The sequence below is a fragment of the Rutidosis leptorrhynchoides genome, chromosome 1 (genome assembly GCF_046630445.1).
Source record: "Rutidosis leptorrhynchoides isolate AG116_Rl617_1_P2 chromosome 1, CSIRO_AGI_Rlap_v1, whole genome shotgun sequence".
Taxonomy (NCBI): Eukaryota; Viridiplantae; Streptophyta; class Magnoliopsida; order Asterales; family Asteraceae; genus Rutidosis; species Rutidosis leptorrhynchoides.
Genome location: NC_092333.1, coordinates 587,271,392 through 587,295,530, shown reverse-complemented (window position 1 = coordinate 587,295,530; position 24,139 = coordinate 587,271,392). Strand labels below are relative to the sequence as shown.

General features: G+C 34.1%; 1 protein-coding gene across 1 annotated transcript; it reads left to right on the top strand.

The window, feature by feature from the left end:
• Positions 1-11,906: 11,906 nt before the first annotated feature.
• LOC139883168 (uncharacterized) lies at positions 11,907-15,515 on the top strand. The gene is made up of 9 exons (XM_071867382.1): positions 11,907-12,302; positions 12,384-12,570; positions 12,634-12,767; positions 12,851-12,963; positions 13,064-13,301; positions 13,387-13,542; positions 13,634-13,713; positions 13,796-13,845; positions 15,233-15,515. Exons 1-9 carry the CDS (start codon positions 11,907-11,909, stop codon positions 15,352-15,354), a joined length of 1,476 nt encoding a protein of 491 aa, XP_071723483.1. The 3' UTR covers positions 15,355-15,515.
• The last annotated feature ends 8,624 nt before the right edge of the window (positions 15,516-24,139 follow it).

Sequence of the window (24,139 nt, the reverse complement as noted above, 5' to 3'; positions counted from 1 at the left end):
GGCAAAGATAGAAACTGTTGAAAAGTGGGAAACCCCGAAAACTCCGAAACACATACGCCAGTTTTTAGGACTAGCTGGTTACTACAGAAGGTTCATCCAAGACTTTTCCAGAATAGCAAAACCCTTGACTGCATTAACGCATAAAGGGAAGAAATTTGAATGGAATGATGAACAAGAGAAAGCGTTTCAGTTATTGAAGAAAAAGCTAACTACGGCACCTATATTGTCATTGCCTGAAGGGAATGATGATTTTGTGATTTATTGTGATGCATCAAAGCAAGGTCTCGGTTGTGTATTAATGCAACGAACGAAGGTGATTGCTTATGCGTCTAGACAATTGAAGATTCACGAACAAAATTATACGACGCATGATTTGGAATTAGGCGCGGTTGTTTTTGCATTAAAGACTTGGAGGCACTACTTATATGGGGTCAAAAGTATTATATATACCGACCACAAAAGTCTTCAACACATATTTAATCAGAAACAACTGAATATGAGGCAGCGTAGGTGGATTGAATTATTGAATGATTACGACTTTGAGATTCGTTACCACCCGGGGAAGGCAAATGTGGTAGCCGATGCCTTGAGCAGGAAGGACAGAGAACCCATTCGAGTAAAATCTATGAATATAATGATTCATAATAACATTACTACTCAAATAAAGGAGGCGCAACAAGGAGTTTTAAAAGAGGGAAATTTAAAGGATGAAATACCCAAAGGATCGGAGAAGCATCTTAATATTCGGGAAGACGGAACCCGGTATAGGGCTGAAAGGATTTGGGTACCAAAATTTGGAGATATGAGAGAAATGGTACTTAGAGAAGCTCATAAAACCAGATACTCAATACATCCTGGAACGGGGAAGATGTACAAGGATCTCAAGAAACATTTTTGGTGGCCGGGTATGAAAGCCGATGTTGCTAAATACGTAGGAGAATGTTTGACGTGTTCTAAGGTCAAAGCTGAGCATCAGAAACCATCAGGTCTACTTCAACAACCCGAAATCCCGAAATGGAAATGGGAAAACATTACCATGGATTTCATCACTAAATTGCCTAGGACTGCAAGTGGTTTTGATACTATTTGGGTAATAGTTGATCGTCTCACCAAATCAGCACACTTCCTGCCAATAAGAGAAGATGACAAGATGGAGAAGTTAGCACGACTGTATTTGAAGGAAGTCATCTCCAGACATGGAATACCAATCTCTATTATCTCTGATAGGGATGGCAGATTTATTTCAAGATTCTGGCAGACATTACAGCAAGCATTAGGAACTCGTCTAGACATGAGTACTGCCTATCATCCACAAACTGATGGGCAGAGCGAAAGGACGATACAAACGCTTGAAGACATGCTACGAGCATGTGTTATTGATTTTGGAAACAGTTGGGATCGACATCTACCGTTAGTAGAATTTTCCTACAACAACAGCTACCATTCAAGTATTGAGATGGCGCCGTTTGAAGCACTTTATGGTAGAAAGTGCAGGTCTCCGATTTGTTGGAGTGAAGTGGGGGATAGACAGATTACGGGTCCGGAGATTATACAAGAAACTACCGAGAAGATCATCCAAATTCAACAACGGTTGAAAACCGCCCAAAGTCGACAAAAGAGCTACGCTGACATTAAAAGAAAAGATATAGAATTTGAAATTGGAGAGATGGTCATGCTTAAAGTTGCACCTTGGAAAGGCGTTGTTCGATTTGGTAAACGAGGGAAATTAAATCCAAGGTATATTGGACCATTCAAGATTATTGATCGTGTCGGACCAGTAGCTTACCGACTTGAGTTACCTCAACAACTCGCGGCTGTACATAACACTTTCCACGTCTCAAATTTGAAGAAATGTTTTGCTAAAGAAGATCTCACTTTTCCATTAGATGAAATCCAAATCAACGAAAAACTCCAATTCATCGAAGAACCCGTCGAAATAATGGATCGTGAGGTTAAAAGACTTAAGCAAAACAAGATACCAATTGTTAAGGTTCGATGGAATGCTCGTAGAGGACCTGAGTTCACCTGGGAGCGTGAAGATCAGATGAAGAAGAAATACCCGCATCTATTTCCAGAAGATTCGTCAACACCTTCAACAGCTTAAAATTTCGGGACGAAATTTATTTAACGGGTAGGTACTGTAGTGACCCGAACTTTTCCATGTTTATATATATTAATTGAGATTGATATTTACATGATTAAATGTTTACAACATGTTAAGCAATTAAACTTGTTAAGACTTGATTAATTGAAATATGTTTCATATAGACAATTGACCACCCAAGTTGACCGGCGATTCACGAACGTTAAAACTTGTAAAAACGACATGACGATATATATATGGATATACATATGGTTAACATGAGATTATGATAAGTAAGTATCTCCATAAGTATATTAACAATGAGTTACATACATATAAACAAGACTACTAACTTAAGGATTTCGAAACGAGACATATATGTAACGATTATCGTTGTAACGACATTTAAATGAATATATATCATATTAAGATATATTAATATATCATAATATCATGATAATATAATAATTTAAAATCTCATTTGATATTATAAACATTGGGTTAACAACATTTAACAAGATCGTTAACCTAAAGGTTTCAAAACAACACTTACATGTAACGACTAACGATGACTTAACGACTCAGTTAAAATGTATATACATGTAGTGTTTTAATATGTATTTATACACTTTTGAAAGACTTCAATACACTTATCAAAATACTTCTACTTAACAAAAATGCTTACAATTACATCCTCGTTCAGTTTCATCAACAATTCTACTCGTATGCACCCGTATTCATACTCGTACAATACACAGCTTTTAGATGTATGTACTATTGGTATATACACTCCAATGATCAGCTCTTAGCAGCCCATGTGAGTCACCTAACACATGTGGGAACCATCATTTGGCAACTAGCATGAAATATCTCATAAAATTACAAAAATATGAGTAATCATTCATGACTTATTTACATGAAAACAAAATTACATATCCTTTATATCTAATCCATACACCAACGACCAAAAACACCTACAAACACTTTCATTCTTCAATTTTCTTCATCTAATTAATCTCTCTCAAGTTCTATCTTCAAGTTCTAAGTGTTCTTCATATATTCTACAAGTTCTAGTTACATAAAATCAAGAATACTTTCAAGTTTGCTAGCTCACTTCCAAACTTGTAAGGTGATCATCCAACCTCAAGAAATCTTTGTTTCTTACAGTAGGTTATCATTCTAATACAAGGTAATAATCATATTCAAACTTTGGTTCAATTTCTATAACTATAACAATCTTATTTCAAGTGATGATCTTACTTGAACTTGTTTTCGTGTCATGATTCTGCTTCAAGAACTTCGAGCCATCCAAGGATCCGTTGAAGCTAGATCCATTTTTCTCTTTTCCAGTAGGTTTATCCAAGGAACTTAAGGTAGTAATGATGTTCATAACATCATTCGATTCATACATATAAAGCTATCTTATTCGAAGGTTTAAACTTGTAATCACTAGAACATAGTTTAGTTAATTCTAAACTTGTTCGCAAACAAAAGTTAATCCTTCTAACTTGACTTTTAAAATCAACTAAACACATGTTCTATATCTATATGATATGCTAACTTAATGATTTAAAACCTGGAAACACGAAAAACACCGTAAAACCGGATTTACGCCGTCGTAGTAACACCGCGGGCTGTTTTGGGTTAGTTAATTAAAAACTATGATAAACTTTGATTTAAAAGTTGTTATTATGAGAAAATGATTTTTATTATGAACATGAAACTATAACCAAAAATTATGGTTAAACTCAAAGTGGAAGTATGTTTTCTAAAATGGTCATCTAGATGTCGTTCTTTCGACTGAAATGACTACCTTTACAAAAACGACTTGTAACTTATTTTTCCGACTATAAACCTATACTTTTTCTGTTTAGATTCATAAAATAGAGTTCAATATAAAACCATAGCAATTTGATTCACTCAAAACGGATTTAAAATGAAGAAGTTATGGGTAAAACAAGATTGGATAATTTTTCTCATTTTAGCTACGTGAAAATTGGTAACAAATCTATTCCAACCATAACTTAATCAACTTGTATTGTATATTATGTAATCTTGAGATACCATAGACACGTATACAATGTTTCGACCTATCATGTCGACACATCTATATATATTTCGGAACAACCATAGACACTCTATATGTGAATGTTGGAGTTAGCTATACAGGGTTGAAGTTGATTCCAAAATATATATAGTTTGAGTTGTGATCAATACTGAGATACGTATACACTGGGTCGTGGATTGATTCAAGATAATATTTATCAATTTATTTCTGTACATCTAACTGTGGACAACTAGTTGTAGGTTACTAACGAGGACAGCTGACTTAATAAACTTAAAACATCAAAATATATTAAAAGTGTTGTAAATATATTTTGAACATACTTTGATATATATATGTATATATTGTTATAGGTTCGTGAATCAACCAGTGGCCAAGTCTTACTTCCCGACGAAGTAAAAAATCTGTGAAAGTGAGTTATAGTCCCACTTTTAAAATCTAATATTTTTGGGATGAGAATACATGCAGGTTTTATAAATGATTTATAAAATAGACACAAGTACGTGAAACTATATTCTATGGTTGAATTATCGAAATCGAATATGCCCCTTTTTATTAAGTCTGGTAATCTAAGAATTAGGGAACAGACACCCTAATTGACGCGAATCCTAAAGATAGATCTATCGGGCCCAACAAGCCCCATCCAAAGTACCGGATGCTTTAGTACTTCGAAATTTATATCATATCCGAAGGGTGTCCCGGAATGATGGGGATATTCTTATATATGCATCTTGTTAATGTCGGTTACCAGGTGTTCACCATATGAATAATTTTTATCTCTATGTATGGGATGTGTATTGAAATATGAAATCTTGTGGTCTATTATTATGATTTGATATATATATAGGTTAAACCTATAACTCACCAACATTTTTGTTGACGTTTTAAGCATGTTTATTCTCAGGTGATTATTAAGAGCTTTCGCTGTCGCATACTTAAATAAGGACGAGATTTGGAGTCCATGCTTGTATGATATTGTGTAAAAACTGCATTCAAGAAACTTATTTTGTTGTAACATATTTGTATTGTAAACCATTATGTAATGGTCGTGTGTAAACAGGTTATTTTAGATTATCATTATTTGATAATCTACGTAAAGCTTTTTAAACCTTTATTGATGAAATAAAGGTTATGGTTTGTTTTAAAATGAATGCAGTCTTTGAAAAACGTCTCATGTAGAGGTCAAAACCTCGCAACGAAATCAATTAATATGGAACGTTTTTAATCAATAAGAACGGGACATTTCAGTACATGGGCAACGAATCAGTCACTCCTGTTCTTGGTCGTGGGGATGTTGTTTTAGATTTTAGTTCTGGAAAAAGTATTACTTTAAGTAATGTTGTGTATGTACCCGGGTTGAGAAAGAATCTGATTTCCAATCCTATATTAAATAAGTGTGGTTATAAACAAGTGTTCGAATCCGACAAGTATATCTTGTCGAAGGGTGGTATGTTTGTAGGATTTGGTTACTATAATAATGGTATGTTTATGTTGAATCTTAAGAATATCCCTAATTCTGCCTGTATGATTAGTTCTAATGCAAATGAATCCTGTTTATGGCATGCACGTTTAGGACATGTACATTATAAAAGAATGTATGAAATGTCTAAAGATGATTTGATTCCTAATTTTGATATGAATTTGGAAAAATGTAAAACTTGCATGTTGAACAAAATCAGTAAGACTCCATTTAAAGAAATAAACAGGACTTCTTTGCCTTTAGAACTAATTCATAGTGATTTATGTGATTTCCATGCTACACCTTCATTAGGTAATAAGAAGTATGTGATCACATTTATAGATGATGCGTCTAGGTATTGCTATATTTATCTTTTGCATACTAAAGATGAAGCATTAGACAAATTTAAGATCTATAAAACTGAAGTAGAATTGCAACTAAATGGTTTAATTAAGACATTGCGTACTGATAGAGGTGGTGAGTATTATGATCCGGTATATTTTCAGTCCATGGGGATCATACATCAAACTACAGCTCCTTATACACCACAGCAAAATGGTGTGGCTGAGAGGAAAAATAGAGCTCTCAAAGAAATGGTTAACTCCATGATGTCCTACTCTGGTTTGAGTGAGGGGTTTTGGGGAGAAGCCATGTTAACGACTTGTTATATCTTGAATAGGGTTCCTAACAAGAGGGGTAAGACTACTCCTTATGAGCTTTGGTATAAGAAACGACCAAGCTTGCATTACTTACGAGTTTGGGGATGTCGAGCTGTTGTGAGACTACCCGAACCCAAAAGGAAGACTTTGGGTGAAAGAGGTATTGATTGTATTTTTATTGGATATGCTGAGCATTCCAAGGCCTATAGATTCTTTGTGATAGAACCTAATGATTCTGTTTCGGTTAATACCGTTATAGAATCAAGAGACGCGATCTTTGACGAGTCTCGTTTTACATCGATTCCTAGACCAAAGGATGTTATCTCTCATTCACATGAGACTGTTCAAGAAGAACACGTGGAGGAAATTCCTAGTGTAACACTCGAACCTCGTAGGGGCACTAGAATTAGGACGCCCAAATCTTATGGTTCTGATTTTCAACTTTTCTTAGTTGAAGGATCTAGAGATCGTGTTCAATCTCAATTTTCTTACTGTTATAGTATAGAAGAGGATCCTAGAACCTTTGATGAGGCTATGAGGTCTCGTGATGTCGCTTTCTGGAAGGAAGCAATTCGCGATGAGATGGACTCTATTTTGGAAAATAATACTTGGGAGTTGACTGATTTGCCACCTGGGTGTAAACCTTTGGGTAACAAATGGATCTTCAAAAGGAAGATGAAAGTCGATGGTACAATTGACAAGTTTAAAGCTAGATTGGTGATCCAAGGCTTTAGACAAAAGGAAGGTATTGATTATTTTGATACCTATGCTCCGGTTGCTCGTATCACTACTATTAGGTTACTGATATCACTTGCTGCGATTCATGACCTAGTGATCCATCAAATGGATGTCAAAACAGCATTCTTAAATGGTGATTTGGAGGAGGAAGTGTATATGAAGCAACCGGAAGGATTTGTTATTCCCGGGCAAGAGAATAAAGTGTGCAAGTTGATTAAATCATTGTATGGGCTGAAACAAGCCCCGAAGCAGTGGCATCAAAAGTTTGATGATGTGGTATTGTCCAATGGTTTTCAACTAAACCAATCTGACAAATGTGTGTATAGCAAATTTGATCCATCTGGAAAAGGTGTGATCATTTGCTTGTATGTTGATGACATGTTGATCTTTGGTACTGACCAAGATCAAGTTGATCGAACAAAGAAGTTTTTGTCATCACAGTTTGCCATGAAAGATATGGGAGTAGCTGATGTGATTCTTGGAATAAGGATCAAGCGTGGTGAGAGGAGTATCTCGATTACGCAATCTCATTATATTGAGAAGATACTTAAAAGGTTTGAAGTTGATAACTGTTCACCTGTTAATACTCCCGTTGATCCGAGTGTGAAGTTAGTGCCCAATGAGGGCAAGGCTGTGTCACCACTTGAATACTCTCGAGCTATTGGATGTTTAATGTATGCTATGACTAGCACACGACCCGATATTGCTTATGCCGTGGGAAAGTTGAGTAGATTTACTAGTAATCCCACTACTCTTCATTGGCATGCTATAATTAGAGTATTCAAGTATTTGCGAGGTACCATGGATTATGGTATTACTTATTCAGGATTTCCTTCGGTTATAGAAGGTTATTCGGATGCAAGTTGGATTACCAACATCGAAGATCATTCATCTACGACAGGTTGGGTATTCCTACTTGGAGGAGGTGCTATATCGTGGGCTTCGAAGAAGCAAACGTGCATTACAAATTCGACTATGGAGTCAGAATTTGTTGCTTTGGCAGCAGCTGGTAAAGAGGCTGAGTGGTTGAGAAATCTGATTTATGAGATTCCTTTGTGGCCAAAGCCGATATCTCCTATCTCAGTCCATTGTGACAGTTCGTCTACCGTGTCTAAGGCATATAGTCATATGTACAATGGAAAGTCGCGACACTTAGGTCTTAGACATGGTATGATTCGTGAGTTGATCATGAATGGTGTGATATCCGTGGATTTTGTGAGATCTCAAGAAAACTTAGCGGATCATCTAACCAAAGCATTAGCCCGAGACTTAGTGCACAAGTCGGCTATTGGAGTGGGATTGAAGTCCACCGAAATCTTCCAAAGTAAGACACCCAATTCCCTTCTAGTAAAACGCTAGAAGCTGAATTTCAATGTGGAAAGCTTACTTTCTGAAGATTGAAACACATAATTATACTGATCCCAAGGTATGTGTTTAGACTGCAAGTTGAGGTAGGTTGAAGTTTATCTTCTTAATAGTTCTTTTGAAAAATTGCATATGCAGGTGCAAGATGTAGAAGAACTACCTATGTGAGCATGAAGTTTTGCCGCTTCAAGGGAGCTTTGGACTTAGCTACCGATATGTTCACTGAAGGATAGGGACACATGGCTTATAAAAGTGTCAAGTGTGTATTGGATTAGTGTAAGAAACTGATGTGTGTATTACTCTCTCGTTTTCATATGGGTTGAAGGGTTTAATTTCTGAAACACCCCGATTCTCGAATTCTGGATGATGTAATATACTAAGATGAAAATTTAATTTCTGAAACATTTTCATTTATGCATTGGTTTGTCTGTTTATTGAGGTCATTTAGTAAATCAAGGATTACACTAAAATGGGGAGAATTGTTGGTGATTTTAGTGTCATCCAACTAACATTTTAGCTGATTGTGATTTACTAGAAAGCAGGAGTTGACTAGTGATACTTAACATGGGTTCGGTGAGTGCGGAGTGCATGCCTATAAGAGTGAACTAGACACTGGCGCACGGTAATGGCGGGGGTCAAGGGGGCGCCCCCTTGCGGGGTCCAAGGGGCAGCGCCCCTGGCGGGGTCCAAGGGGCAGAGCCCCTGGCTGGGGCCCCGCTCCCAGGTGAGCGGGCAGGGGTCGAGGGGGCAGCGCCCCTCGCGGGGCTCGGGGTAGCGCCCCGAAACAAAAACGTTTTGAGTGATACGTTTTAATGAAACGTTTAAATAAAACGTTTTTCCCGCTCCTTTTTCAACCGTCATAACCATTCATTTGTTAACCGCCTAAACTGTTTTATATAATCAGTTTTGGAAAAACTGCTTTCATTATTATTCAATTTCATACAGAACGAACACACAAATCTATACACATAAATCGCATTCTTCTTGTCTGGAAACGATTTGCATTTCTAGTCTTATCCCAATTGAAATTTCGTGTAACCCGAGACAAGGAGGGTCGGAATATTCAATTAGGAAAGTGTTTCACGATTCTAGAAATATCCGGATTATCTGTTTACATACCCTGTTTCTAACAAAGAGGTGACCACGTTGGTTCTTTAAAAGTTTTGTTACTTTTTTTTAACACTAACCCCTATAACTATTTTAATGTTACTTATCTACCCTTATACTTTTTTATTATTAAAAGATTGATTGATGATTTTAGAAAAGGAAAAATGTACTCATTTAGCACTAGAAGTAATACGGAGTATGTTTGTTTATATTTATACATGTTAATCAAAAGTATAATACTTATATAAATTATAACACAAAAAATAAAAATAAAATATCACATCAGCATTCTACTAACATCTCACACCAAAAACTCACACCACCGGTCCACCACTTCCACACAAAAAAACTCACACGTTTTAGTCATAAAAAATATAAAAAAACAACTTACACCAACAACCAACGCCCCTTACCACTACAAGTAGTATAAAGTCTTTTTTGCAAGAATAGTCACTAGGGTTTGCAAATCTTGCACGGTTAACCAGTCCACCTAACACATGTTTTGTGTCGTTTGTTATGGTCATGTGTTGAACACATAATGGGTAATTTCATCATTTCGTTTTTCCCTCTTAGTCAAAAAGGATCAATTCACCTTCATCATTTCCACATTGACTGACTTTCATCATTTTCACATTCACCTTCATCTCCATTTTATCCCCAAAATGATGAACCTTAATCAAATATACAAATACAAATCAAAAACCTAATAAATCAAGGGGAGTGATTTTGGATTGACTACAAAAAAGAACAAGCATAAATCTTACCATCCTTCACCCCTTTTGACATTTTGTATTGTACTGTTGCAAACCAAGGTTGTATTCTTACATCGTTCTTTGAATTGGATTGACTACCCAATCGTTCTTTGATTCTTTGACAAATAGTAAGATCCGAATTAATTCATCTTTGGTGTTACATATCAGTGAATGAAACATATGTTTCTAGAACAAGCAAAACTAAACACAAAACCCCTTCACTAGTACACCAAAGATAACACATTTAAACACTGACCCGTGAGGTAACGGGACACCATTAAGGTGAAAAATTTTTAGTAGAAAATACCGTTTAAATTGTATAGGATCCCATATATTTTTTAGATTTATAATTTTTCTTTTAAATTGTATAGAAAATTATTAAATTTAACTACTTGGACTTCATGTATTTTTTAAACTTGTAGTTTTCTAAAAGTAAATTACCACTAAAATAACATTAAATATAATTAATATACCTGGAAAAAATTATGAGACCCTATTAAGTCATAAAGTTGTAACCGCCAATGCATTGAATTACCTAATCATAAGTTTAAACTAAAGATATATTGTTAAAATATTTGCTCAAACTAAGTGTGTGCTTGATAGGGGGTAATGGAGAGTGGGGAATGGTAATGATAATAATTAATTGTGCTTGGTAAGTTAGTGGAAATGGAATGATTAGTGGGTAGTGGAGCATTACCTCTTAAAATGGAGGTTATGACTTATGAGTATGAGGAATGACTAATGATACGATAATACAGAGTAACTACCTCCCTTTTCTTATTTTGTACAGTATATACGTAGGTATAGTATATAATTTTTTTAATTGATAAATTAAAATATAATTTCTTCTTTACTGTATTTCTTTTGTAATTAACCTAGTCTCTTTGGAATGTCAAGTTTCGTAAGAAAAGTGAAAGTATTGACCATCACAACATATGAATAAACAAAATGGCACAAATTTTATGTTCGGTCATTAGTGTTTTTCTTTTCTAATCTTCATTTTTCATTTCCTTTTACTATATAGGACGTGGAATTCTTTTAAGATCATCCATTATATAAATATTGCCGGTTTATTTTAGTAATCTTCTTAATATTGGAGTAATAAATAATAAATAATAATTTAGATGTTTACCAAGCATTTGTAATGGAATTAATACACATCTCCATTCCATTATATACCCATTGTTATTACCCTATCCATTCCTTAAATGAAACCAAGCGCGCCCTAAATAGCATCTTTCAAATATGGTTCAGATTGCGAGACTTTCAATGTTAAATTCTTGACAAATATAATTAAGGCCTTGATGTACTTGTCTAATTTATTAAATAACAATAGGTACAAATTGCCATTTTAAGAAAATAAAATTATACTCCATACTAAACAGAAAATCAACATTATGCCCATGAGACGGCATTCTGGTGTTTTTGTAAGCCGCTGAGATGGCTCTAATCCTCTTTAATAAATTCATAAAACCAAATTGTTAGTTTTAAATATTACTATAACAAGTAACTAAAATACAAAGACTTCCGAATCTGCACTCTGCAGGCTAGGCAATTGTATAAGACAAAATCTCATTTTCGACCATTATCATTTACATAATTCGTCATAAATCTCCAACTATTTAAGTCAAATACTAGTCATACGAAAACTTCGTAGCCAAATTAAATCACATAAACAATGGCAAGACTAACTTTTGTCTTCTTAAAATTGTTATTGTTCTTGCTAATAGGGATAAGTTATGTGTTAGGAAAAAGTTTTAGAAGACACCCTTTAGGTGCAAGAAATAGATTAACTAAGCCAACAAAGGTTAATACCGAAAGCTCTTCAAACTCACTAGAGTATGAAGTTTATAATTACACACAAACATTGGATCATTTCAATTTTAAACCAGAGAGCTACATGACCTTCCAAAATCGTTATGTCATAATAAGTAAATATTGGGGTGGGGCGAGTAAGAACGCCCCTATCTTTGTTTATACGGGAGAAGAAACTGATGTCATTGGTGACGTTGAGTATCTTGGGTTCCCTCACATTCTTGCTCAACGATTTGGCGCTCTTTTGGTGTATATTGAGGTATGTTTTTAAGCTAGCTTAGCTAATTTAATTTTTTGTACGATATACGTTTTGTGGCTACTTATAGCTTTACATATGTAGCATCGGTATTATGGGACTTCAATGCCATTTGGATCTGAAGACGAGGCATATAGTAACTCTAGCACTCTCGGTTACTTTACCTCAGAGCAAGCTTTGGCTGATTACGCTCAAATAATAGTTGATCTTAAGAAGAACATGTCAGCAGAAAATTGTCCTGTTATAACTATTGGAGCCTCTTACGGTGGAAGTAAGTTTCTCAATATATCTCAATGATAGTTAATTTTTGTTTCTTTTGATCATATTCCTTTAGTGCTAGCATCGTGGTTTCGCATGAAGTATCCACACATTGCATACGGAGCTTATGCAGCCTCGGCTCCAATATTGTACTTTTGGGGGCTTACTCCACAAACTGGCTATGATGGAGTTGTTTCAAGTGATTTTAATGTACGGTAAAAACTATTGAACTTTTACATAAATTGGTTACATAGTACATTAGTACTCGTAGCTAACATAATCATTGTGAATAGAGTACAAGTAGGAGTTGCCACGACACCATAAGAGAATCTTGGTTTGAAATTGACAAAGTTGCTGCTCAATCAAATGGTCTTTCTAGTCTGTCCCAAATGTTCAACACATGCATGTAATGTTTCTAATTTATGTCTTTCATCATCTCCACCTTTTGTGTTCAAGTTTTTTTTTTTTCGTTTTATTCCAAGTTTTTTATTAACTTTTATAAAAAGGCCATTAAACTCAACCCAAGAGCTAAAAGAAAATTTGGAGGAATGGTATGACACTTGGGCGCAGTACGACAGCCCTGCAGACAATTATTTGCAACGTTTTTGCAATGCAACCGATGGAGCTGGAGCAACGACTTATATTCTTAACAAGATCATAGCCGGATTTGTTGCAGTTCAGGGAAATATATGCATCTATTTACGCGATTTTAGCCGTAACAAAACTTCTGGATGGGATTGGCAGGTTTGTACTTTACCAAACTCGCATTTTAACAGTGATTATGTTTTTATCTATAAGCACTTCATTAAAATCGTGTTATCGTTTAAAGTCGTGCACCGAAATGGTAATGCCAATGGGACGTGGAGAAAACGATACGATGTTTCAAGCGAATCCTTTTGATTTGGACAAATACACCAATAAATGTCAACAAGCTTTCGGTGTTACGCCAAGACCTTATTGGATTCCCGTTGAATTCGGAGGCTACGTATGTACCTAATCTTTATTGCAACATTTTTTTGTATAATTTCACTATATTTTTACGCATTGCTAAATTCATGATTATTCAATGTGACTAGGGTATAAAAACTGTGCTTGAAAAGTTTGCAAGTAACATTATCTTCACAAATGGACTTCGTGATCCATATAGTTCTGGAGGGTAAGATTTAATTAAATAATCAATCCATATATGTACATCTAAGATTCATACAAATGCTAATGTTTTCTATACATATTGGCAGTGTTCTTCAAAATATATCAGATACAGTTATAGCTATATACACGGAGGAAGGTAATTAACCATTTATTTTTTTAACTGCGGTTTGGAGTCACTGACGGATCCGAACGTGATTAAGGATGTTACCCGCGGGCGACGGACGCAGATCCTATATACCCGCGACGTGCCCGTCTAGTTTTTTTTCTCGTTGAGACCCGTTACCCGTCCGCGGGTAAAAAGTTTCGCCCATATCCATTACCCACGGATACCCGCAACACGCGGGTAATAAGAACATACACTAATTAGTTAAAAAAAAAAAAAAATCAAAAAGCCAAATAATTTTGTTAATTATAAATTATATGTACAAGCTATATTTAAATTGACGTTAAAATTAAGTTTTTTACTTATACGTGATGTTATATATTTAATCACTATTCTATTACAAGTATAATCACTTTTAAATTTAATTATTGTATGTGTAAATTCGCGGGTAAATTAAAAAAGTCTCATGGATTAGCGGATTGAGTTGTACCCGCGACGGGTAGTATATACCCGCGATCCCGTTGGCGGGTATAATTTTTACACGTACCCGTGCCCGCGGGTAAGATTTAATGATTAAACCCGCCCATCGCGGACCGGGTACCCACAAGTCACTGGTTTTTTCTCGCCCGTTGTCATCCCTAAACGCGATCTCGGAACCCATTCACTGATAATATTATAGTCCTACCGCCCTCATGAGAAAACTCTCACGGCGAATCCAAACGGGCATCGCGTGTGGTAAAATCCCCTAAGGTGTGGCTCAAACGCAAGACGTCTGCAACATCCAAGACTCTGAAATTAAATGGACGGGTAACTTAAAGGAAAATATTTTGCAGCTCATGAGAATCGAACTCCTGATCTTCCTTATATAAAGTCGGGTCATCACTAATACACCAACACCTTGAATTTAATAAACCATTTACTTACTTAATTGGTTAAATTAATCATTTATTTTTTTAGTTTAATTTTTTTGAAAAGCAAGGAATTTTATTACTCACAATTTAAAATTTACAAATACAAAGTCTAAGATTACAACACGAGATAGGTTGCAAAAAGGGCAACCAAGCTACTAAACTAACACGAGAGATATGAGTGCGGATTACTCAACCAAGTAAACCACTCGAACTTTTTCCCCTTTTAACGAAGAGAGATCCATTCGAAGGACATAACTTGAATTTCATTAAGAGTAACCGAAGCACTCCACGAATTCTCACGAAACACTTTATTGTTACGATTTTTCAAAGTTACTATATATGCTGAATTTATTAAATATTGGAATACAATGCAAGAAAAAAAATACGTACATTGTAATGAATTAATTAAAAATTGGAATACAATGCAAGAAAAATCTTACTTAATCTAGATATTGGTCTAGTTTAGATGATCAATCTTTGTAATGTTTTTCTCATTTTTTCCCATTTAGGGCATCATTGCTTGGACATCAACACTCCGTTAGATACTGACCCCGACTGGTTAGTTGCTCAGCGGGTGAGCGTGATTGACACTATTCAAGGGTGGCTCTCTAAATATAATGTCCCTAGCTGATTCGAGTTAAATCTTGATAAGATCAATCACGCATACACGAATGTCTGCCAACTACCTAAAGGCTAATGAAGATTAGTGACAGCCGATCAAATTGTTGTCTTCTTAAAAAAAAGGTTTTCTAGTTAATTCTTACAACTTATTGTTGTGATTTGAATAAAAAAAGTTAACAATGTTGTGATAAAGTAAATATGGATGACAGCTACTCCTAATTATAAGTCAAATAATGCACAGTAAATCGTGTATTATAAATACTCCATCAAATGTAATTATGTAATTTGCTTGAATGATATATATATTTCATATACACACTCTCTCTCTCTCTTTCTTTATATCTTCTAATAATTATCAATAGTCCACAGTCAAAATCACGTCACTAAAGGTAGTTATAAGCCTACTGAATTATAACACGTCACTAAAGGTAGTTATAAGTCTACTGAATTATAACACGTCACTAAAGGTACTTATAAGCCTACTGAATTATAACACGTTATCAGCACGAAGTGCTCCGTATAATCAAGGTAAAAAAAAAAATCTTTAACGATATCTTCTATTATTTATTAGTAAGGTAAATATTATTATCATCATAACTAACATTTATATTTATGTTATTTAAGTTATATATGGTCGGTTATACCGCCTGAATTATATTTCTGTAATCTAACTTTTATTAACTTCACTAACATTTATATTTATGTTATTTAAGTTATATATAGTCGGTTATACCGCCTGAATTATATTTCTGTAATCTAACTCTTATTAACTTCACTAACATTTATATTTATGTTATCTAACATTTATATGCAATTAATCATTATTTATTTCATGCATACTAATGTTTATTCTTAAATTTATTATTTATGCATAATATGTTTATTCTTTTAATCTTCGTATTTATACTAAACATATTTATACTAAATGTATTTTATAGTAATTATATTTATACTAATAAAATTCTTTTATTAAAATTATTATTAATATAACGAGTACATAACAGTAGTTAACGTCAACTAACGACGTTACAACGGTCATGTATACATAACGGTTGTTAACGTCAACTGACGACGTTACAACGACTATATTTTTCAAATATAAAATAAACATCTCCGTTTTTCACATTTTCACAAATCAATCTTCATTTTCTCATATTACCACTCTCAAAAAGTTTTTGTAAAGATGATTCACACAAGGATGATTTTTCCTATTGTATTGGTCATATTAACTATCATCATTGTTGCTAATATACCACCGGGTGAACCTATATTCTATCATGCCCTTGTGGTTTTATTATTTGTAATCATACCATTATTTTGTTGTTTGCTACTTATGAATTTAAAATGATTCTAATTTCATGTTGTCAGAAATTGATTATGATTATAATTTATGTTGTTCATCTTTCTTAAAATAGAAAATGTCAAACTTATCAAAGCTTGAGTTTGATGCCCTAGACGTATCGGGAACAAACTACACATCATGGGTCATGGATGTAGAAATAAATCTTGGATCGTTGGGTATTCTAGAAACTTTAAAAGAAAATAATACTTGTTCTGATCAAGATAAATTAAAATCAATTGCTTTTATTTGCAAACATATTGATATCACCTTAAAACATATGTATCTCACTATCAAAGATCCACATGTTTTATGGGAAAGTATCAAGAATAGATTCGATAATCAAAAGGAAATATTACTCCCAGCTGCGAGGGAAGAATGGAGAAATCTAAGGTTCCAAGATTTTAAAAAGGTAAGTGAATACAACTCAGCCATGTTCAAGATCCGTTCAAAGCTTCAATTCTGTGGTCAAGAAATAAGTGATGCTGATATGATGGAGAAAACTTTCTCCACAATGCATTCTGCAAACATAACTATACAAGAAAATTTAACATTGCAGAATTACAAAACTTTTTCCAAACTTCAAACTTATCTCTTAGTTGCAGAAGTGAATAAAGAATTACTGATGAAGAATCAAGAATCTCGTCCTACGGGTGCGCTAGCATTCCCTGAAGCTAATGCTATTAACAATAATAATAATAAAAAAAGAAATGCACCTGGATGAGGACGTGGGCGAGGTCGTGGTCATATTGGCCAAAACCATCATCATGAAAATTACCATAACAATAATAAAAATCATAACTATGTTCGAAATCACCCTTATGGTAATGGTCGTGGTGGTGGACAAAGAAATAATAATCCACAAAATTATAAATTTCAACTACCATACAATCCCACAAATCATAATGTTGAAGGAAGCTCTTCAAAGAATATTGAAGATTCTTGTTATCGATGTGGTAAAATTGGACATTGGTCTAAGAACTGTCGAACAAATCAATATTCTGTTAATCAATATCAAGAATCCCTAAAGAGAAAAGGAAAAGAGGCAAACCTTGTAGATGACCTTGATACAAAAATCACTGAGCCAACAAGTGACTACTTTAATGAATAAATTTTCTATTATATGTCCATATCAAATAAATGAATATAGATTTACGATCTATACCATATCTACTTTACTATATCTTTTCCTTATTATGTACTTTCATTTATAACATATTTTGAATGTAATATATGGATGAATTATGTACTCATTATTTGTTTATCATATTTTGAAGTTCATGATGTACACTACTGGAGTGCAAAATCAGTCAAATGGTGGGGATCTTTGTATTGCAGACAGTGGTACCACACACACTATACTCAAATCTAAAAAATATTTCACTGATTTTAAAGCAACAGAAGGAACGGTACATACTATATCAGGTCCTGCGGATTTAATAAAAGGAATGGGAAAGGTAAAATTCATGTTACCAAATGGTACAAATTTTCTGATAAAAAATGCCTTATTTTCTCCCATGTCAAAGAGAAATTTGTTAAGCTTCTCTGATATATACCAAAATGGATATGATTATCAGTCAGTGACTACAGAAAATGATAAATACTTAAGTATCACTGACAAGAAGCATGTGATTGAAAAACTACCAAGACTTAGTTCTGGTTTACATTATACATATATAAATGTACCAGAAGCACACATGGTAGTTAATGAAAAGGCATGTGATCCTGTAATGATCAATTTGTAGCATGAAAGATTAGACCACCCAGGATCAACAATGATGAAAATAATAATTCAAAATACACATGGACATCCATTGACGGATCAAAAGATCCCTCATGATGCACTTATCCCATGTACATCATGCTCACTTGGAAAATTGATAATAAGACCATCACCTCTTAAGGTTGAAAAAGAATCACCAATATTTCTTGAAAGAATTCAAGGTGATATATGTGGACCAATTCATCCACCATGTGGACCATTTAGATATTTCATGGTCCTAATAGATGCATCTAGTAGATGGTCTCATGTTTGTCTATTATCAAGTCGAAATATGACATTTGCAAAATTTCTTGCTCAAATTATTAAATTGAGAGCACATTTCCCTGATTATACTATTAAAAGGGTGAGATTGGATAATGCTGGTGAGTTTACATCTCAAGCATTTAATGATTTTTGCATGTCTATTGGGATTGTTGTTGAACATCATGTTGCCCATGTGCATACACAAAATGGTTTAGCCGAATCACTAATCAAACGATTGCAATTAATAGCTAGACCATTGATAATGAGAACAAAACTCCCAGTATCTGTATGGGGTCATGCAATTTTACATGCTGCATCATTAATTCGCATTAGACCAAGTGCAAGTCATACATATTCTCCCTTGTAACTTGCTTTTGAACATCAGCCAAATATTTCCCACCTTAGAACATTTGGTTGTGCGGTTTATGTTCCTATCGCGCCACCACAACGCACTAAAATGGGTCCTCAAAGAAGGATGAGAATATATGTTGGATATGAAACATCTTCAATCATAAGATATATTGAACCCATGACGGGTGATGTTTTTACAGCACGTTTTGCTGATTGTCACTTTAATGAAACATTGTTCCCTAGATTAGGGGGAGAAATAAAAAATAAAGAAAATGATGTTTCATGGTGTGAACCTCAATTAATGTATCTTGATCCTCGCATAAAAGAATGCGAGATCGAAGTTCAAAAAATAATGCATATGCAAGAACTTGCGAATAAATTGCCTGATGCATTTACAGATACAAAAAGAGTGACTAAATCATATATACTAGCAGCAAATGTTCCAGCTCGAATTGAAATTCCAAAAGCTGGCAATAATGTCACTCTTGAGTCTTTGCCACGCCAGAAACGTGGGAGACCAATTGGTTCCAAAGATAAAAATTCTCGAAAAAGAAAATCAGCTGATAATGAGGTAAAAGAAAGTGTTCAAGAAGAACCACAAATCAATACTCCTTCTGCAGAGGAGATTGATGATGTCAATACGGAATTTTCAATTAATTATGCACATTCAAAAATATTATGGAACCGAAATGAAATGAAAAATCTTGATGAGGTATTTTCATATAATGTTGCATATGACATCATAAATGATGATGATGATCCAGAACCAAAATTTGTCATGGAATGTCAAAATAGACATGATTGGGATCATTGGAAAGGAGCAATACGAGCTGAATTTGAATCGCTCAATAAAGAAAAGTTTTTGGATCTATCGTTCTCACACCTAAAGATGTGAAACCAGTGGGATATAGATGGGTTTTTGTGCGAAAAAGAAATGAGAAAAATGAAGTTACAAGGTATAAAGCTAGACTTGTAGCTCAAGGTTTTTCTCAAAGACCGGGAATTGATTATGATGAAACTTATTCCCCTGTTATGGACGCAATTACTTTTAGATACTTAATCAGTCTGGCAGTTTCTAAAAATTTAGAAATGCATCTCATGGATGTTGTGACTGCTTATCTATATGGATCACTTGATAGTGATATATATATATATATGTATATATATATATATATGAAGATACCCGAAGGATTTAAGGTATCAGAAGCAACCAATGCAAAATCCAAAGAAATGTACTCAATCAAGTTACAAAGGTCTTTATATGGGTTGAAACAATCGGGTCGCATGTGGTATAAACGATTAAGTGATTACTTGATATGCAAAGGGTATACCAATAATCTTATTTGCCCATGTGTATTCATTAAGAAAACAACATCCGGATATGTGATCATAGCCGTTTATGTCGATGATCTTAACATCATAGGTACAAATAAAGAGATCCATGAAGCCATTCAACTTCTAAAGAAAGAATTTGAAATGAAAGATCTCGAAAAAACCAAGTATTGCCTTGGTTTGCAGATTGAGCATATGCCTAATGGTTTACTTGTACATCAAACAACTTATACGGAAAAGATTTTAAAACGTTTCAATATGGACAAGGCAAAACCATTAAGTACTCCTATGGTTGTTAGATCATTTAATGTTGACACTGATCCATTTCGTCCCTGTGAAGATCATGAAGATATCCTGGGACCAGAAGTACCATATCTTAGTGCAATTGGAGCTCTTATGTATCTTACAAATTGTACAAGACCTGACATTTCTTTTGCAGTTAATTTGTTGGCAAGGTTCAGCTCAGTTCCTACCAAAAGACACTGGAATGGGATCAAACACATATTTAGATACCTTCGAGGAACTACTGATTTAGGATTATTTTATTCTAATGAATCAAAACAAGATTTGGTTGGTTATGCAGATGCAGTTTATTTATTTGATCCACATAAAGCTAAATCTCAAAATGGATATGTATTCCTAAATGGAGGTACTGCAATATCATGGCGTTCTCAAAAACAAACACATGTTGCAACATCATCAAATCATGCCGAAGTGATTGCATTACATGAAGCTACTCGGGAATGTTTTTGGTTGAGATCAATGACACAACTCATTACTGATTCTTGTGGACTAGAACGCGATAAAAGTCCAACAACTATCTATGAAGATAATGCAGCTTTCATAGCACAGATGAAAGAAGGGTATATCAAAAGTGACCAAATAAAACACATACCTCCTAGATTCTTCTCATATACTCAAAATCTCATCAAAGACAATCAGATTGAAATGAGATATGTTCAATCCAGCAAAAACTCTGCCAATCTTTTCACCAAAGCACTTCCAACTGCTATTTTTAGAACGCATGTTCACAATATTGGCATGAGGCATGTTCAAAGATGTAAAAGATCAACGATGTCTACTTGAGGGGGAGTCAACTCTATGCTGCACTCTTTTTTCCTTAGCTAAAGTTTTTTCCCATTGGGTTTTCTTTAGCAATGTTTTTAACGAGGCATTAATTTATAGTCAATATCCGAGCTAATAAAATTGTCATTCAAGGGGGAGTGTTGTGATAAAGTAAATATGGATGACAGCTACTTCTAATTATAAGTCAAATAATGCACAGTAAATCATGTATTATAAATACCCCATCAAATGTAATCATGTAACTTGCTTGAATGATATATATATTTCATATATACTCTCTCTCTCTCTCTTTCCTTATATCTTCTAATAATTATCAATAGTCCACAGTCAAAAACCACGTCACTAAAGGTAGTTATAAGCCTACTGAATTATAACACGTCACTAAAGGCAGTTATAAGCCTACTGAATTATAACACGTCACTAAAGGTAGTTATAAGCTTACTGAATTATAACAAACAACTTGTTATAGGTTGATTGTTCTGTTTATCTTCTTTTACATAAAGTTCTTTTGTTGTTATATTTACTTGATTAAGACCCGCAATTTCGCGGGCTTAAACAAAACATTTGTTCTAATAAAGTTATACATTTTGTTGACACGTATATATTTTTCTTTAATTACATGTAAGTAACTGATAAGAAAAAGAATCCCAATTACATACTGTATAGTTTAGTGTATACGTGCTTCTATTTAGACCACTCCTTATGGTTTCATTAAACGTTAGTTATCCGTAGTTACCCGTAGTTACCCGTAATGAACCATAGGCACGGCTTAGTTACCCGCCTTAGTTATCCGCTTTCACCATAGATTTAATGGAAGTATACATCTTAGTTATAGAATTTGTGGGTCCTAGTTGCTTTTTATTGTTTGAACTTAATGCTTTATTGCTTGTACATTGTATATTAAGAGGGGTATTGTTTTAACCATGATAGGGAGTGTTTATTTATGAGTTAGTTATAGAATATTGGTGTTGATGTGGCGCTGATGTGGAAGGTTAAGAGGATGAATAGTTTAGTTACGATAGGGAGTGGCCTTATATTTGTGATTGAGGTTTCGACGTTTTAGGCAATGGAACACAACTGTTTAGTTCAGTTTCACTAATTAGAGAGCTCCCAATGGAGTAACTACTCCATCCATGTCCTGGGATGCCACATCAGCGCCACATCAGCACTTCCTTCTCAGGACTAAACACTCCCAACAAAGACATATTTCCTCATAAAAATTGAGACCCACTATATTAATTAATTAATTAATTGTACAAGTATACAAGCGAAAAATACAAGTTAAATATACATATACTCCCGTCCTCAAATATTTCACAAAAGCACAGGTAGATGGACGAAACACCTGAGCAGCCCCTGGGCGGAAGGGAGGACTTGGCGCTGCCATTGGTGTCCTCGTGGACTAATGTGTGGGCGGAGGGAAGGACCGAACCATTGGGAGCCCTCTAAGTAGATAAGTATATATATTTTGCCATTAATCTTATTGAGCAAACTTTATAAAAATATTAGAAGTTCATTCAATATATTATTTTAATATAAAAAACTACGTTATCATTAAGGGTTAAAGTCATAAATAGTTAATATTTTTTTATTTTTGTCCGAATGTAGGCTATATACTCCAAAAAATACCAATATAGGCTATATATACTTTCAGAAAGTGTACTAATATGAACGGACAAAACTTATTAACCGGATAAACAACTCAAGGATGACGTGGCATCCTACATGGAGAATGACGTTGGTGATATATTGGAACAAAACTTAAAGTATATAGCCTACATCGGAACAAAACTGAAAGTATATGACCTATTTGTAGCCATATAAAGGGCAAAAATAATGTTAAATATTTAATTTTACCGGTTCAACAGGTAACTGGTAAAATTTGTGTACATCGATACAACTTTTAAAAGTATATAGCCTACATTGATAGTTTTTGGAGTATATAGCCTACATTAGAACAAAAATGAAAGTATATAGCTTATTTATGGCTTTAACCCAATCATTAATCTAAAATCTAAATAAAGTTGAACCAGCATTACCAATATATTCACATATTACAAACTCGATTCTAGTTGACGATAAATCAATGATGAATATTTTCTCAATCTAATAGTAAATTTTGTTTACCAAGCCTTAGAAAGTTGGAAATTGCCATTTAAACAAAATCTATAACCAGGCCTTACAAAGTTGGAAATTGCCATTTAAACAAAATTTATAACTGAGTTAGAGAGCGTATCACACACCTGATAAGTTAACAAAAGCTAGGTAGTGCAATTATTCTTGAAGTTAATTATTTTTAAAAGTAAGCGCAACTAATCAGCCGAATACTTATAAGTTAATACGGCGTACTTAAATTGCTAATTTTAATTTTACGAAGAAATTTACTCCGTTTATATATTTGTAACTTATAATGATAAATAATTACTCATTCCTTCTCATTTTAAATATCCCCCAATAAATTTTTTGAATTTAAGATATGTTAGATGAATGTCAGTTTTGAATTTAAGTTTGACTGAATTTATTTAAAAATGAATCACTAAAATAATAAATGAGTGTAAAATTTTGAGTTAAATGATATTTAATACTTAACTTTTGCAAATGGACAATTATTTTGAGACAACTATAAATATTATAATGAACACTTATTTTAAAACAGATATA